This window comes from Hemiscyllium ocellatum, chromosome 11 (genome assembly GCF_020745735.1).
Source record: "Hemiscyllium ocellatum isolate sHemOce1 chromosome 11, sHemOce1.pat.X.cur, whole genome shotgun sequence".
NCBI classification, from domain to species: domain Eukaryota; kingdom Metazoa; phylum Chordata; class Chondrichthyes; order Orectolobiformes; family Hemiscylliidae; genus Hemiscyllium; species Hemiscyllium ocellatum.
This window is the reverse complement of record NC_083411.1, coordinates 4118577-4136605: the sequence shown is the minus strand read 5'-3', so window position 1 is coordinate 4136605 and position 18029 is coordinate 4118577. Positions and strand designations below refer to the sequence as shown.

Sequence of the window (18029 nt, the reverse complement as noted above, 5' to 3'; positions counted from 1 at the left end):
ACTTACAAAATTGCAATCTGGTCTTAGTACTTTTTAAGTTACACAGTGTTTAATGTTTTACGTTACTATTTGCTGATCCTGCTAATCACAATAGAATTCATTGGGATCGTTTTGATTTTGGATGATCATGTAAAACAGTCGATACTGGATCAATCAACAGTTATATATTTTGCTCCTGAATGATTCAATGGAAATTGGAAATGAATTTTACTGTAAGGCTGTTTCACTGTTTCCTATTTGTACTTATACTTCAGATATAAACACTTATTATAATTTATGTTTTCCAGGCATATCTTTAACCTTTCATTATAACACATAGAGATAAACTGAATTCACCACACAACTAAATACTCAACAGCTTGGAAATGAATCCCTGCTTCACAACTTCTATTATCATTTTTGTTTCATGAATATATCGATGACATGGTGTAGAAGACAGGAATAATTGTGTCTGTGGGTCAAGTAGGGGTTATTGTCACCTCCAGCGTGTTTCTGCTGGTTTATGAGAATTACAGATGCAGTATGAGACAGTGAGTCCTGTCTGGGTCAGTGTGCAGGAAGAACATACGTTTCCCTTTAAAGTGTACTCTCTGTCACAACATGTGCAAGTCAATAAGCAAACTAGGAGCAATCAGGTACTGACGGATAATCTCTTTTTATTGTTATAAGATTGGCTGCGGCGCTAATTAGAAATCATTTATCTTGCGTGAAATTTAGTGGGGCATATTTAGCCATCACCTAAGAGGCCTTGGTTTTATGAAATAAAAAAATTACACCTCCAACAGTGCTGCACTCCCTCAGCACTGACCCTCCGACAGTGTGGCACTCCCTCAGCACTGACCCTCTGACAGTGTGGCACTCCCTCAGCACTGACCCTCTGACAGTGCGGCACTCCCTCAGCACTGACCCTCCGACAGTGTAGCACTCCCTCAGCACTGACCCTCCGACAGTGCTGCACTCCCTCAGCACTGACCCTCCAACAGTGCTGCACTCCCTCAGCACTAACCCTCCGACAGTGCTGCACTCCCTCAGCACTGACCCTCCGACAGTGCTGCAGTCCCTCAGCACTGACCCTCCGACAGTGCAGCACTCACTCAGCACTGACCCTCTGACAGCTGGGGGCTACCGCAGTAATGACCCTTCAACAGTGCAGCACTTTGTTAGTGCTGGGTGTTGCATCCTGTATTTTCTTCCTTAAATCTCGGGTTAGATTTGAAATCACAACCTTCTGTTATCTAAAACGAGTCTATCCAAAGAGTAACATGCCTGATGAACTGACTGAAGTGTGCTAGACTACAGCTGACTAGGTGAGAGAGGGCTGGACATGGGAATGTTTTAGCATTACATTTGATAAAGGATTCAGTCACTGCTCAGAAATCTCTCACCTTAACTCAGTCAGGTGAAAACAGAAAGGAAGAATGTAGTGAAATGATATAAATTAGTGATAAGCGTTGAGGGAGATGTAAGTCATAGACCCATTGTTTTGGTGTTAAAAACAAAGTTGAATGTCCCTAAGAGTAGAAGGATGTGTATCTATACCTTCTGTTACTTCTAGCCTCCCATCTTCCATCCTGTTGAAACCCGTACTCCTCAGAAACCCTGATATGTGCGTCATAACTCCCACCCTATACCATCTTTATCACCCCTAAGCTTTCTGACCAGTAGGGACTCCTAGTCCAGAAATACTCACACATTAAAGTTCATATTGTTATTTTCAAATCCCTCTGTGGTCACAAACCCCCTATTTCCCTGTGCTGTCACCCAACATTATGGCCAGCATCTCCGTGTTCCTTCAAACCGAGCTGCCTTTGGTCCCAGAGTTTAAAACTGAACTATTGGCAACTGCAGTTCTCTCTCCTGCAGCCTCTTCATTTCTGTACCTCTCCTGTCTTCTGTACCTGTCCTTTAATTTGCTGTGTGAACCCCACCCTCCATCTCACCAAACAATTGAACCCTTGGCCTGCACCTCATCATGTGGCTCGATGTGAAATTTACACAGTTGTGAGGTATGTTGGGATGTTGCTTTGTGTTGTAGGTGCTATATAAATGCATGCTGATGTTGATGAGCTGTTGCCATGTCACTTTAATGCTTATTTTTGCAGGCACGTGATAAATGAGCTGATTGAGACGGAGCGTGTGTATGTGGAGGAGCTGAGCAGTGTACTACAGGTAACACCACAAACCAGCTTGCTGCTTTGAGTTTGATCATCTACATGAGGTTGTTTGTACTTGCAAAGACCAATCTTTACTTTTGTGTTATTTTGTAATTACGGTCTGAAATGAGGAAAGATATTTCTAAAACCAGGTGTTGCAAGAGTTGATATACAAATTCAAAGCAACTCACCCGATGCTCATTGTGAAAATTATTTGTGCAGCTGTGGGTTACAGCAATGGCTGCAGGTGAACTGGAGCTGAAGGGTTGTGTTGATTGGCAACATTTAGCAGATTGGTTTGCAGTGACTAGCTACCAATGACAAAGTCTTCTGACTGCCAACAAATGTGTGATTGGTTCTCAGGTCTCTGAACAGCTTGTGGCTGTGAGAAAGATACAAAGAAGGTTCAGAGCTCCATCATGGGAGATCTCTCTGTGCTCAGCAATACATGCAACTTCAAAGCTGAAGATGTTCAGCTGCCTTCTCTTTCAACAGTTGCTATGAGCTGTGACATTTAGTCAGTAAAAGCCAGGCGCCTTTTATCATTGAGGCAGCCCCATCCTGTGCCTTCCGCAAGCCAGTGAAAACTTCCAGAAAAAGGGAAGTGCCAGAGCAACATTCCCATCAGCACAGAAACCATCTCAACATAACAGGAACCACTAAACAGCTTTCCCCAGTCTCTGCCACCACCCAAAACACCCATGTGTCCGTGAGTGTGTGTCCGTGAGTGTGTGTTGGAGCACGCGCGTGTGTAAGTGTGCATGCGTGCGTGGGTGTGTGTGTGTTTTATGTAAGAGGGAATTAGTTTGAATTGTCAGAGTTATATCTGACAGTTTGTAAATGTGTACCTTGTAATAAATAGTAATTCTTGGTAACTACAGAAACCTGGTCTGTGCTTTCTGTCAACCTGGATCTGAAAATCAGGGAAGTTGGTGAACTTTGCATACTCGTAAAACCTTTAAATTTTGTGATGACTCTGGGAATAGAGGGCTTTATTTCCAATATGCTGGCTCAGTGAGTCGTGATACTATGGTTGTGCTTATGAAGAAAGGCTCAATAAAATTGTGGTTACTTTATTGAGGCAAGAAGAGGGTGTGCTGGGGGCTAATTGAGATGTGGACAGTCTTTGTGAGCCGTTGGTTGGTAAACCAGGAGTCAGAGACTGAAGATTATCTCTCAAAGAACAAAGGTAGTGAGAGAGAATTCTCTGTGCTTTGGGTACAAACTTGAGGTTGGTTGGACAAATACTTGAGTGCAACTTCTTCATCAACCCCATTCGTTCCTCAAAAATACAACAGCTACCAAACCAAAAGCCACCAGCTTCCAGGAGTGTCAGAAACCAGTGTGTGACCTCCAAAGGCAAATTGGGGTTGTCATAACTGAAGCAAAATGTGGTTATTGTCTGGATAGAGCTGATGTAGTTGAAAATGTGTTGCTGGTTAAAGCACAGCAGGTCAGGCAGCATCCAAGGAATAGGAAATTCAACGTTTCAGGCATAAGCCCTTCATCAGGAATCCTGATGAAGGGCTTATGCCCGAAACGTCGAATTTCCTATTCCTTGGATGCTGCCTGACCTGCTGTGCTTTAACCAGCAATACATTTTCAACTGTGATCTCCAGCATCTGCAGACCTCATTTTTTACCCATAGAGCTGATGTAATCCACCTCTGCTTCCTATCTCTGTACGTTGGCTCAAGTTGATTTTCCCTGTACTTTTATAGGGTTACAAAATGGAGATGGACAATCCAATGATGATATCGCTCATGCCTTCCTTATTGGAGAACAAGAAGGAGGTATTGTTTGGGAATATGTCAGAGATCTATGATTTTCACAGCAGGTATAAATCAGACGTGCCTTACCCTTTGCAGATTGCAGTGGATGTTTTTGGATGAACGTTGCCTTTATTAATAGCTCATATCTTCCCCAGGATTTTTCTTAATGACCTTCAGAACTGCATCGAGATGCCAGAGAAAGTAGGAGTCTGCTTCCTTCAGAGGGTATGAACTTTCTACTCTTTAGACTGACATTTATATTAATTGCATCTGTTGGCTTCATGTCAGTGTTTCTCACTCTGGTCTTTAGAGGGAGAATTTCCAAATGTATGTGAAATACTGTCAGAACAAGCCACGCTCAGAACATCTCTGGAGACAGTGCTCAGACTGCCCCTTCTTTCAGGTAATAGATTTTTCAAAAATGTTGATCTAAAATGATATTAAGAATCAAATGGTTGGGTTTTTAAGGGCTGCAGGAATATGGAGACATGGGGGCTTTTTTGTGCATCAATCTTTGAAGGTGATAGAACAAGCTGAGAAAGTTATTCATGAAACACAAAAAACAGGAGCAGGAGTAGGCCATTCAGCCCTTCGAGCCTGCTCCACCATTTAATATGATCATGGCACACCACCCAACTCAGTGTCCTGTTCCTGCTTTCTCCCCCATATCCTTTGATCCCATTATCCCAAAGAACTATACCTAACTCCTTCTTGAAAACATTCAATGTTTTAGCCTCAACTGCCCTCTGTAGCCTCAACTCTCCGCTGAGCATAGACTTTTCTCTCAGTCTTAAATGGCCACCCCATATCCTTAGACTTGACCCCTGGTTCTGGCCCCCCTAGTCATGAAGAACATCTTTCCCACATGTGTCCTGTCAAGTCCTGTTAGAATTTTACAGGTTTCTATGAATTCCCCACCACCTCATTCTTCTGTGAATATAATCCTAACCAATCCAGTCTCTCTTCATATGTCAGTCCTGCCATCCCAGGAATCAGTCTGGTCACCCTTCACTGCACTCCCTCCATCGCCAGGACATCCTTCCTCAGATAAGGAGACCCAAACTGCACACTACTCCAGGTGTGGTCTCACCAAGGCCCTATATAGTTGCAGCACGACATCCCTGCTCCTGTACTCACTATGAAGACCATCATACTGTCTACCTTCTTCACCACCTGCTGTCTTTGCATGCTTACTTTCAGCAACGGCTGCACAAGGACACCCAGGTCTCACTGCATCTCCGCCCTTTCCTAGTCTATCCCCATTCAGATAATAAGCAAATTAGAACCTTGACTACATCAATGCAGGGGCAAACTGCAAAAGCTGAAAGATGATGGAAAACTCTTAGATTGGGGTTTAGATCAGAGTGATGCTAGAAAAACGCAGCAGGTCAGGCTGCATCTGAGGAGCGGGAAAATCGATGTTTCGGGCAAAAGCCCTTCATCAGGAATAGAGGCAGGAAGCCTCCAGAATGGAGAGATAAATGTGGGAGGTGGGGCTGGGGAGAAGGTATCAAAGATTACAATAGGTGAATGGGGTTGGGGATGGAGGTCAGAGAGGAGGGTGGAGCAGATAGGTGGGAAGGGGGATTGGCAGATGGGACAGGTCATGTGGACAGTGCTGAGTTGGAAGGTTGGAACTGAGGTAAGGTGGGGGGAGGGGAAATGAAGAAACTGGTGAAGTCCACATTGATGCCCTGGGGTTGAAGTGTCCGAGACGGAAGATGAGGCATTCTTCCTCCAGGCTTTGGGTGGTGAGGGAGCGGCGGTGAAGGAGGCCCAGGACCTGCATGTCCTCGGCAGAGTGGGAGGGTGAGTTGAAATGTTGGGCCACGGGGAGGTGGGGTTGATTGGTGTGGGGGTGTCCTGGAGATGTTCCTTAAAGCACTCTTAGACTGGTCAGGCCTTGCCAGAGTACTGGGTTCAACTCTGGGCACCATCATTTTGAAGGAATGTTTAAGCTTTGGAAACGTGCTGGAGGAATGGGAACTTCAGTTCTGTGGAGAATTTGGCGATTTCTTCGTTAGAACAGGGCATAAGACTATAAGACATAGGAGTGGAAGTAAGGCCATTCGGCCCATCGAGTCCACACCGCCATTTAATCATGGCTGATGGGCATTTCAACTCCACTTACCCGCATTCTCCCCGTAGCCCTTAATTCATCGTGACATCAAGAATCTATCAATCTCTGCCTTGAAGATATTTAGCGTCCCGGCCTCCACTGCACTCCGCGGCAATGAATTCCACAGGCCCACCACCCTCTGGCTGAAGAAATGTCTCCACATTTCTGTTCTGAATTGACCCCCTCTAATTCAAAGGCTGTGTCCAAGAGTCCTAGTCTCCTCGCCTAACGGAAACAATTTCTTCGTGTCCACCCTTTCCAAGCCATGTATTATCTTGTAATAACCTACTTGTCACCTCTTCAAAGAATTCTCACAGGTTTGTCAGGCACGACCTCCCCTTGCTAAATCCATGTTGACTTGTTCTAATCCGACCCTGGTCTTCCAAGAATTTAGAAACCAATTTAGAAGGCAAGGTAAAAAAAAAACAATTTTAAAACAGAAAGGGTTTTGATTGAGTAAATAGATGGAAACAGTTTTGAGTGGTAGAAGAGTCTGTAAGCAGAGGATACAGGTTTAAGGTAATTGGCAGTAACCTATTCATTTGATGCCATCAGTGGGAATTCGAAGCTGTGGACTGAGATGGACTTCTGACTCTTGCTAGCTTTATGTTACCAAGGTGACAGTGGTAATCCAGAAGTTTGTGGGGTCATGGGTCAAATCTCAGTGCAACCTTTACCATCTAGAAGGTCAAGGGCAGCAGATACACAGGAACACCTCCACCTGCAAGTTCCCCTCCAAGCCACTCCCCATCCTGACTTGGAAATATATCACAGTTCCTTCTGTGTTGCTGGGTCAAAATCCTGGAACGCCCTCCTTAAGGACAGCATCTCAAAAAGGCAGCTGGCCGCCACCTTCGCAAGGGCAATTAGGAATGGGTGGCAAATGCTGGCCCAGCCAGTAGTACTCACATCCCATGGAAGAATAAAGGGACAGTGCTGTTTGTGGGGGTTTGCTTCCCTGGTTCTTATGTTACCTTGTAACATCTGATACCAAAAGAATCTATCGGAATGGAATATTATGAATAGCTTTTGGCCCCTTATCTGAGGAAAGATACTGTACCATGGAGGCAGTCCGGAGAATGTTCACCGGGCTGATCCCAGGTACTGTGTTATGAGGAGAGATTGACGAGGGTGACATTGAAGTTTAAGAGAGTGAGATCAAACCTTTTCGGAACATACCAGATTCTTAGAGACTTGACAGGCTAGGTCTGGAGTGGTTGTTTCCCTTTTGACAGAGTCTAGAACCTGAGGGTATATTTTCAGAATTAGGGGTCCGGCGTTTAATACAGAGATGAGAAGGAATTTCTTCTCCGAAGGAAATGAATCTGTGGATTTTTTTAATTGCAGAGGACTTTTAAAACTGGGTTATTAAATATATTCAAGGCTTAGTCAGATAGATTTTTAATCAGGAAGGAAACTAAGCATTATGGGGAAAAGGCAGGGGAAAGTGAAGATGAGGATTACCAGATCAGCCATGATCTCATTGAAGGGTGAAGCAGACAAGAAGGGCTGAATGGCCAACTTCTGTTCCTACACTTTATAGAATGCAAGCCTTTTATTCTCTTTTGTGCATGCTCTGTGTCCCTTTATTCTAGATCGCCTCTCCCATACCAGTTAGCAGAAAAAACACATTCTTCCCAACTCTCCAATCAATTCCTTCTATCATCTTGACTTTGATTCTCAGTATTAAAGAGGAAAAAAGCATGATCTGTGGAACCTAACATAACATAATCCTTCTAGTCTGATTGCCAGTCTGGTTTCCAGAGGCTTCCTGTTGTGCAGTACTCATTACCTTCAGCAGTTAGAAGAATTACCAAGAGGAGTGCAATCCCTGACACAATCCAGTGGAACTAGTGGAAATACCATTCTCACACCATAAGATAATGTCTGGCAGGTTGATAGACTCCCTACAGTGTGGAAGCAGGCCATTCAGCCCACTGACCCTCCAAAGAGCATCCCACCCACACCCATACCCCTACCCCAGCCCAGAGTAATCCACCCTAATCTGCACATCCCTGGGGACTATGGGGCACTTTAGCAAGACCAATCCACCCAACCTGCCCATCTTTGACTGTGGGAGGGAACTGGAGCACCCAGAGCCTCAGGATAAGGGTCAATAAGAACAGGGGGTTTTGGAGAAGGAGCAGACTCTTTGGCTTTTTGAGCTCCCTCTGCTATTTAATAAGATCATGGCTGATCTGATTGTGGTCAAAGCTGTATTTTCCTGGACTCCCTGAGAGGATTTGAGAACATGTAAATGTCTTCATTCAGAGATTCATGTATCTTTAGAACTATCCAACCCAGAGGGCTTTGCATGCTGTACCATTGAAGATCTTCTGGACTATGATAGAAAGTTCTGATCTCTCAGGGAACCAAGTGATGAGGGGAATGAGCGAGAAAAATGAGTTGGAACAGGAGAGCAGACATGGAGGGGCAGCTTCAGGGGCTGAATGGTCTATTCCAGCTCCCATTTCTTATATTCTTCCCTCTCAGTGATCCATTTAGATCGGATTCAGAGTTGCTTGGTATTTTTTTCAGAGCTGATACCATTGTCTCTTCCTAACTTGTCTGCTCTTTACCAGGAATGTCAACGTAAACTAGACCATAAACTTGGGCTGGACTCATACTTACTGAAACCCATCCAACGGTTAACAAAGTACCAGCTATTACTGAAGGTACGTCACTGAGCTGTTGTAGCAGAACCACAGCAGACTCCACGATCATGTTCACCCTGCTCTGAGACTTACATTTCTATAGTACCTTTCCCATCCTCCAGCTCTACCAGTCAGGTAAGTATTTTTCTTTCTGAAGGGGAGTTGCTGTGGTAGTTTAAGAAATGCAGCAACCAGTTGGTACACATCAAACTCCCACAAACAACATTGTGAACACAGCTGGATAATCCATTTCCAGAGATGCAAAGGTTAAACACCGCACATTGCTGGAGAGCTGAAATAAAAAAAACACAAATGCTAGAGAGACTCAGGAGGTCAGTCAACATCAGTGAGGTCAATAGCCCTCTGTCAGAACTGGAAGATACCAGGAATGTTCCAGGAAGTTGGAAAGTTCACACTTTCCATTTCTGATGAAAGGTCATTGACCTTGCAGTGTGATCTCTCGGTTGTGAAGTGCTTTGGGATCTGCTGAGGCTGTGTACTTCCTTTAGCTGAAAGTGTTTGCATCTGGAAAGCAGCTTTAGCCACACTGTCCAGAACACTATCCAGGAAGGCACACTCTTCAAAGGAGGGCAGAGAGCTTTGTAGCTCCCTAACCACCATTCCACCCTCAACCAAGACCAGCCAATATAAAAAGCAATGACTCCTCACCTCAGGACTGTTTGTGGGATCTTGCTGTGCACAACTTAGCTCATTCTTTGCAAAAGCCTTGGAGACTCTCAGCAAGAGTCAAGATCAAGTGAAAATGTGGCTACGTTCCATTGTCTACAAAGGGATGCTTTTTTGAAATATAACTTCAAAAATACACATGATTCGAAAATGAAAGCATGGTTGTTGTAATAGTTAACGTAAATTATGCTGTCCACTATTTTAACCTTTTTTTCTCTTAATTCACTCAACTTTTATTTGAAATTTTGTAAAACTGTTACATTATATGCTGTTATAAATAAGAGGACAGAATAATTTCATACAAGTATGTTTCTTCATTGTTAGCAATTGTGCCTAAGTCTCAGTAAACAGTAAAAGTTGCTAAGTTAATTTCTCCATCTGGACAGCACCCTTCTTCCTTTGCTAATGCTTTACTGTTGGACATGTTCCTGTACTTAATAAGAACTACTGTCTATTACTGATGAATACCTTCTAATCGCAAATAAACAGCTATAAATTATCCAACATATCACTCTGCTAGCTACAACGCTAACCCCCTTTTAAAATCCCAGCCCACACATGCCCACAGATACAGACAAAAAATGTTGGTTTCATGGATCAAATGAAAACAGCCTGGAGCCATAGTCCACAGGGTCTGTTGGGATGTTTGTTTTGATTTGACAGGACTTGCTGCTCTTCACTTTCCTTTCTCAGGTTCCTGATCTGCTTTGTAGGAGGTACCGAGCAATTGGTGCACAAACTGCAAAGTCTCTACATTCCTGGTTAAAGGCAAAGCTTATAGCAACTGTCAGAGAGGAAAACTGCTTTCTCCATGTTTAAGAGACTTTTACTGCAGAGACAGAGAGACACACACACATGCTCTCTCTCTCACGCACACACACACAGATGCTTTCTCTTCCACACACACACACACACACACATGCACACACACACGTACACACACACACGCATGCACACACAAACACACACACACACACACACACACACACAATCTGCCCTTCCAGTGATCCAAAGACTTTCACACTGTACTCTTTATACCCACAAGCAGTTCAGCAATCCCGGAACCAATCAGCGATTTCTCATTAGGCAATGTGGCTTCCATGATAGGTCACAATTGCACAAACCAAATCAGCTACTTGTTTCCTGTCAAATCACTCTCAACATCCATTCCTGTGGTGTCATACCATCTAGAAACATCATCCCCTAGCCCCCAACCACTTTAACAAAGCAGTTGTGTAAATACCACACGCAACGAGTTTCAGCAAGCCTTTCTTAAAAGTGCAGCAATTCCTTCCACAGTACTTGGTTTTAAAACATCATTTGTTAAGTTGCTAGTCCCCAGTTTTAACCCTGATGACATGTGAACGTAGATAATCCTCTGCTCTTTTATAGAAACACCAACCATCCAGAAAGATGCTGTCGAGTGCAACTCTTTGAGCTAATGAGGTATTTCTCTGACGTAATTTGCAAATTACTGTCTCCTGGCAGGAATTATTGAGGTTCAGCAGTAATGGTGAGGGAACCCAGGAGTTACATGAAGCTCTCACAGCTATGTTGAACTTACTGAAGTCAGTGAATGACTCCATGCACCAGATTGCTATCACAGGATATAACGTGAGTACCTCTTTATGAAGGAGTAACTGACCCTAAACATCAATTAATGAGGAAAAAACATGCATTTATTCCAATATTTTTGAGCTCTTGCATTGCCAAGGAAACTGAGGGCTGTGCAAAACAAGGTGTTGATAAGGTTGCAACTGAATTAAACATTATAATCCAACTGCCAAAGTAATTTACCTGCTCAGCTTATTTCTCCCTGAAAATAAAAAAACTAAAAAGAACTGCGAATGCTGGAAACCAGAAACAAAAACAGAAATTGCTGGAAAAGCTCAACAGGTTTGGCAGCTTCTGTGGAGAGACATCCGTTAATGTTTTGAGTCGAGTGATCCTGCCTCAGAACTCGAGTCCCAGTTTCTGAGGCAGGGTCACTCGACCAGAAATGTTAACTCTGATTTCACTCCACAGATGCTACCAGACCAGCTGAGCTTTTCCAGCAATTTTCTGTCTTTGTTTCTTATTTCTCATTCTGTTAATTCACCTCCAGTGGATGATTGTATATGGTAGCATAGCCAGCAAATTAAAAGCTGCTTTCAGTGATAGGACTTATCAAAGTATTGGATTGTTGTAAAAATCCACCTGGTTCTCCGACGTCCATTAGAGAAGGTCAGAGGTCACATGACCCAAAAAATGGTTATAGTCCAACAGGTTAATTTGAAATCACAAACCTTCAGAGCACTGCCCCTTCATCAGGTGTAAGAGCTGAAAAAGATGGACTTCACCTGACAAAGGAGCAGTACTCTAAAAGCTTGTGATTTAAGAAAACCCTGTTGGACTATAACCTGGTGTCATGTGACTTCTGACCTTGTTCACCTCAGTCCAACACCAGCACCTCCATATTAGGGAAGGGGAACTGCCATTTTTATCTAGTCTGGGCATACACATGACTTCAGACCCACAGTGATGTGGTTGACTCTGAACTGCTCTCTGGGTAATTAGGGATGAGCAATAAATGCTGGCCCAGCCAGCGACGCCCTTATTCATAGAACATAGAACATAGAACAATACAGCACAGAACAGGCCCTTCAGCTCTCAATGTTGCGCCGCCCTGTGAACTAATCTAAGCCCATACCTTTACACGATCCCATCATTATCCATGTGCTTATCCAAGGATTGTTTAAATCTCAGTGACTTTAAGGTGTACTTACGACCTAAGACTTTTCATCTGAGTTCACTTCTGAATGTCTGCCTCTCAAGATTTAGAGAGTGGTTCATTCATCTCTCTGTAGGGTCCAATATTTTTCTTTTGTCAATTCCCCCATTGCTATTCCCCCCAAGACGTTGGTGCTGAGCCACTTCCATGAACCACGGTGGTAGGGAAACCCATAATGCTGTTGATGAGAGATGTGCTGCCAGTCAACTCCTTGAGTGTTGTTGGAGCTGCACCCATCCGAGCAAGTGGGGAGTATTCCATCACACTCCTGAGTTGTGCCTTATCAATGGTGGACAAGCTTTGGGGAGTCAGGAGGTGAGTTACTCACTGCAGGATTCCTAGCCTTGAACCTGCTCTTGGAGGCATTATGGTTATATGGCTAGTCCAGTTCAGTTTCTGGTCAATGGTAACCCCCAGGATGTTGGTCATGGGGGATTTGACAATGATAATGCCATTGAATGTCAAGGAGTGATAATTAGATTGTGTCTTATTGGTGATGGTCATAGCCTGGCATTTGCATAACATGAATGTTACTTGTCACTTGTCATCCCAAGTCTGGGTATTGTCCAGATCTTGTTGCAGTTGAACATGGACTGCTTCAGTATCTAAAGAGTTGTGAATGGTGCTGAGCATAGTGCAATCATCGGTAAACATCCCTGCTCCTGACCTTATGATGGAGGGAAGGTCATTGATGAAGCAGCTGAAGCTGATTGGGCCTAGTTTACTACCCTGAGGGACTCCTGCAGAAATGTCCTGGGGCTGAGATGATTGACCCTCCAACAATCACAACCATCTTCCTTTGTGCCATGTGTGACTCCAACCAGTGGAGAGTTTCTTTGATACCCATTGATTCCGGCTTTGTTCAGGATTCCTTGAACTCGGCTACACTTGATCAAATGCAACTGTTGCCCTCCCCTCCCCTCTGGAATTCAGCTCTTTTGTCCATGTTTGGACCAAGGTTGTAATGAAGTCAGGAGTTGAGTGGCCCTGGCAGAACCCAACCTGGGCATTACTGAGCAGGTTATTACTGAGTAAGCATAATTTGAGAGCACTGTCAATGACCTATACCATCACTTTACTGATGATCGAGAGTAAGGGCTGGAGCACAAGTCTTCAGTACTATTGCCAGAAAGTTGTCAGGGCCCATAGCCTTTGCAATATCCAGGGACTCCAACTGTTTCTTGAGATCACGTGGAGGGAATTGAATCGGCTGAAGACCTGCAATGCTGGGGACCACTGGAGGAGGCTGAGGTGGCTCATCCACTCAGCACTTCTGGCTAAACATTGTTACCTTAGTTTTTACATTGATGTGCTGGGCTCTTCGATCATTGAGGATGGGGATAGTTATGCAGCTTCTTCCTCCAGTGAGTTGTTTCATTGTCCACCACCATTCACGACTGTACGTAGCATGACTGTAGAGCCTTTGATCTGATCTGTTGGTTGTGGGATCACTTTAGCTCTGTTTATTGCACACTGCTTCTGCTGTTTGTCTCACTGGGAACGCCGTGCTTCAGCTTCACCAGGGGGTGGTCAGCTCGCATTTAGGACTGTCCAGTACTGCCCTTGACCCTCCTGCACTCTCTGGTGAACCTGGTCTCCAGCCAATGGTAATAGTAAGGTGGGGGATATGCCAAGGTATTTTTGACTAAGAGGGATAAGAGGCATAAACACAGCAGGGGCACCTTCAACACACGGTCTGTGCTGGTTGCAATTGGTAGCTGGCCACCACATTCTCGAGGACATTTAGACAAGAAATATGGGACTTTTCAGTAACAGATCAAGATTGCATTTAGAAAAATGCTCTTGGAAAAAAAAGGAACAAATGTTGGTAATGACAGTTAAACATATACATTTTATATTGATTATTAATTAATTTTGTTAATATTAGACAGTGGATTCTCAGCAGAAGAATCATCTAATGGTTTTGATTGACAGGGCAACCTGGAAGAATTTGGTCCACTTTTGATGCAGGGCTCGTTCAACATCTGGATCAACCACAAGAAAGGTCCCACCAAAATGAAGGATCTCGCTCGCTTCAAACCCATGCAACGCCATCTCTTCCTTCACGAGACAGCACTTCTGTTCTGTAAGAAACGCGAGGAGCATGGAGAAGGTTATGACAAAGCACCTTCTTACAGTTTCAAACATTTCTTAAAAGTAAGACAGCGAATCTGACCGTTTGCTGTTGTGTTTCTCAGTTGTGCTATTGTTCTGGGGGCAGGTTCAGTGTTGCTGTGCCCCAGGATTGCTATTCCACACAAGGATTCTGTTGTGAGAGACACCCAGCTCCAGCCCTTTCCCCTTTTTGGGAGGTTGCTCATCATGAGCAGCGAGTTACTGACACTGTTCCACTTGTAGAGCTTCATGTAATCTCTACAATGTAGAAGTAGGCCATTTGGCCCACCGAGTCCACACTGCCCCTCCAGAGAGCATCCCACCCAGACTCAGCCCTATCCCTGTAACCCTGCATTTCCCCTGATCAATCCACCTAACCTGCATATCCTTGGACAGTGGGTGTGTTGGGAAGTTGGGTAGAGTAATTGTAGATTGGGAGATTGGAAGTTAGAATTTGGTGTGTGTAAAATTGTACTACAAGCCCAAACTGGTCCAAGCCGACCAAAATGTCCATCCACGTTAACCCCATTTCCCTGCACTTGGCCCATATCCTTCTAATCCTTTCCTATCCATGTATTTGTCCAAATGCCTTTTAAATGTTGTTAATGTACCCTCCTCAACCGCTTCCGCTGGCAGCTTATTCCATATGCGTACTACCCTGTGTGTAAAAAGGTTGGCTCTCAGGTTCCTTTTTATTCTTTCCCCTCTAAACTTAAACTGATGCCCTCTAGTCCTCAATTCCCCAACCCTGGGAAAAAGCTCTCTCATGATCTTATACACTTCTATAAAATCCCCCTTCAGTCTCCTACTCTGTAAAGAAAAAACTCTAGTTTGTCCAACCTCTCCCTATAACTCAGACCATTGAGTCCTGGCAACATCCTTGTAAATTTCTTCTGCACTCTTTCCAGTTTAACAACATCCTTCTTATAGCAAAGTGACCAAAACTGAACATAATCCCCAAGTGCAGCCTCACCAATGTCCTGTGTAACTGTAACATAACTTCCCAACATCTGCACTCAATATATACTGATGAAGGCCAGTGTGCCAAAAGCCTTCTTCACTGCCCTGTCTACCTGACTTTCAGAGAACCATGTACCTGAACTCCAAGGTCCCTCTGTTCCACTATAATCCTTCAAGCCCTACCATTCACCATGAAACTCCTACCTTGATTTGGCCTTCCAAAATGCAGGATCTCACACTTATCGATATTAAACTCTGTTTGCCATTTCTCGCTCCCCTGGCCAAGCTGTTCCAGTACAGTTACAACACTGGCATCTACCTGACAATGTGGAAAATTGCCCAGGTGTGTCCTGTACCACAAAAAGCAAAACAAATCCAACCCGGCCAATTACTGCCACATCAGTCTACCAGATTTGTGATTGGATTAAGATGAAAACTAAAACCACAAGATAAGACAACTATGGAAAATAAATTAAAATACCTTTTTTATTGCAATGCAAGAACTTGTTGGTTATCAAATAAAAGAAATCTTTTTCAGCATTAATGAGTGTGTTCAGTAATTATGGAGTTAATATTTTCAACATATATTTAGTGTAAAGTGAAAGATTCCATTAATTAATTAATCTATAGATTCCCCGTTGTTTCCTGGCAGTGGGTTGGGGAGTTGCAGCAGTGGGTCATTCAGCCCCACCTTCCTTCTGTGCTATTTAAGTAGGCCATGGCTAATCTAAACCTCCACTCCACATTCACACCTACCGCTGCTAACCTTTCACCCCCTATCTACCTCTGCCTCAAAAATATACCAAGGCTCCACTTCTCTCCCCACCCATCCCGTTGATAAAAAGACTTTCAGAACCTCATACCCATTGCCACACTCCGCTGTGAATGTGCAGATATCAGTTTCAGTGAAGTGATGACAGTGAACGCAAACAAATTCACCATGGAATCTGGGTCAACGTAATTAGTCTAATAATTCCGACTCACAGCAAGAGAGCACTAGCCTTTTGCAATTGATTCCTGTAGTTATTGACCTGTTGTTGTTACATCTACATAACAACAGAACTAGACCATTCAGCCTTCCTTGCCTTTCAGTGACATCATGGTTGGTCTTTCACCTAACTCTCTACACACTCGCCGTTGGCCCACATCCCTTAATACCTTGACTGAAAAAAAATCTTAGATTTAAAATTAACAACTGATCCAGCGTTTGTTGCCATTTGTAGAAGAGAGTTCCAAACCTCTCCCACCCTTTGTTAAGTATTTCCTAACATCCCTTCTGTACAGTCTGGACCTAAATCTTATAGATTAGATTACTTACAGTATGGAGTCCACACTGACCCTCCGAAGAGCAACCCACCCAGAACCATTCCCCTACATTTATCCCTGTACCTAACACTACGGGTAATTTAGCACGGCTAATTCACCTAACCTTCATATTTTTGAACTGTGGGAGGAAACCGACGCAGACACGGGGAGAACGTGCAAACTCCACGCAGACAGTTGCCCGAGGCAGGAATTGAACCCGGTCTCTGGTGCTGTGAGGCAGCAGTGCTAACCACTGTGCCACTGTGCTACCCATATTACGACCCCTAGCCCTGGAATCCCCAATCAGTGGAAATAGTGTGTCTAATCTGTCTTTTCCTGTTAATATCTGGAAGACTTGGATCAGATCACCCCTTAACTTTCTAAATTCTAGAGAAAACCAGTCTAATTTGTACAATCTCTTCATAACTTAAGCTCTGCAGTCCAGGTATCATTCTTGTAAACCAACACTGTATTCCCTTCAAGGCCAGTCTATCCTTCCTAAGGTCTGGTGCCCGGAACTGCTTTCCCTACTCCGAATGAGGTCTAACCAGGGGTTTTGTACAGCCCTTTTAAAACATACTGCTGACAAATCTAATGCTGTGACTTGCGACTGAGAGGAGAATGGTGGAATGTAATATTTCTTGTGGTTTATTTGTCAGATGAGCGCTGTCGGAATCACGGAGAATGTTAAAGGAGATCGGCGGAAGTTTGAAGTCTGGAACAGTGGCCGTGAAGAAGTGTATCTCATTCAAGTGAGTTTGTTGCAGTCAGGATTCACCGGATGGGTTTGGAAGATTTGACTTGCTTCTAATTGCAGGACTCAACTATTCCTTCTTTTAAAAATATTCTTGGGATGCAGACATCTTTGACAAAACAAATTTTGCCCCTCCCTAGTTGCCCTTGAGAAGGTGGGGGTGAGCTGCATTCTTGAACTGCTGAAGTCCACCTGCTAAGGGTAGACCCACAATACTCTGAGGGAAGGGATCCCAGGATTTTGACCCAGCGACAGTGAAGGAACAGTGATATATTTCCAAGTTAGGATGGTGAATGGCTTGGAAAGGAACTTGCAAAGGGTGATGTTTCCATGTATCTGCTGCCCTTTCTCCTTCCAAATAGAAGTGGTTGAGGCTTGAGATGTGTTGTCAGATGAGACTTGATGAGTTTCTGAAATCTATCTTGCATTTACATCCAGTTACAGCATTTAAAGAACCAAATTCAAACTCAAGTTGAGCTGAGGATCCAATGGTAATGTCTCTGTAAACCTTTATGGACCACATTCTAATACATATCCATAACAGGGTTTCAGCATTATTGCTTCACCCAGTCTCCAGGGAGGGAGCTGTTTGCCCAGTGGTATTGTTAATGCAGAGACCCAGGACATGCTGTGGGAATCCTCGGTTCAAATCCTGCCATGGCAGATAGTGGAATTTGAATTCAGCAAAGAATTTCAAACTAAGAATCTAATGATGACCATGAAGCTGTTGTTGATTATTTA

General features: G+C 43.9%; 1 protein-coding gene across 2 annotated transcripts in view; it reads left to right on the top strand.

The window, feature by feature from the left end:
* Positions 1 to 18029, top strand: part of mcf2a (MCF.2 cell line derived transforming sequence a) — a 199047-nt gene that overhangs the window by 150549 nt on the left and 30469 nt on the right. For both annotated transcript variants that reach the window (XM_060832397.1, XM_060832396.1), the window contains exons 16-23: positions 2103 to 2169; positions 3874 to 3989; positions 4080 to 4149; positions 4235 to 4327; positions 8626 to 8718; positions 10873 to 10998; positions 14090 to 14311; positions 17194 to 17286. In XM_060832397.1, coding sequence (XP_060688380.1) covers positions 2103 to 2169; positions 3874 to 3989; positions 4080 to 4149; positions 4235 to 4327; positions 8626 to 8718; positions 10873 to 10998; positions 14090 to 14311; positions 17194 to 17286 — 880 coding nt within the window. The remainder of the gene's footprint in view (positions 1 to 2102; positions 2170 to 3873; positions 3990 to 4079; positions 4150 to 4234; positions 4328 to 8625; positions 8719 to 10872; positions 10999 to 14089; positions 14312 to 17193; positions 17287 to 18029) is intronic.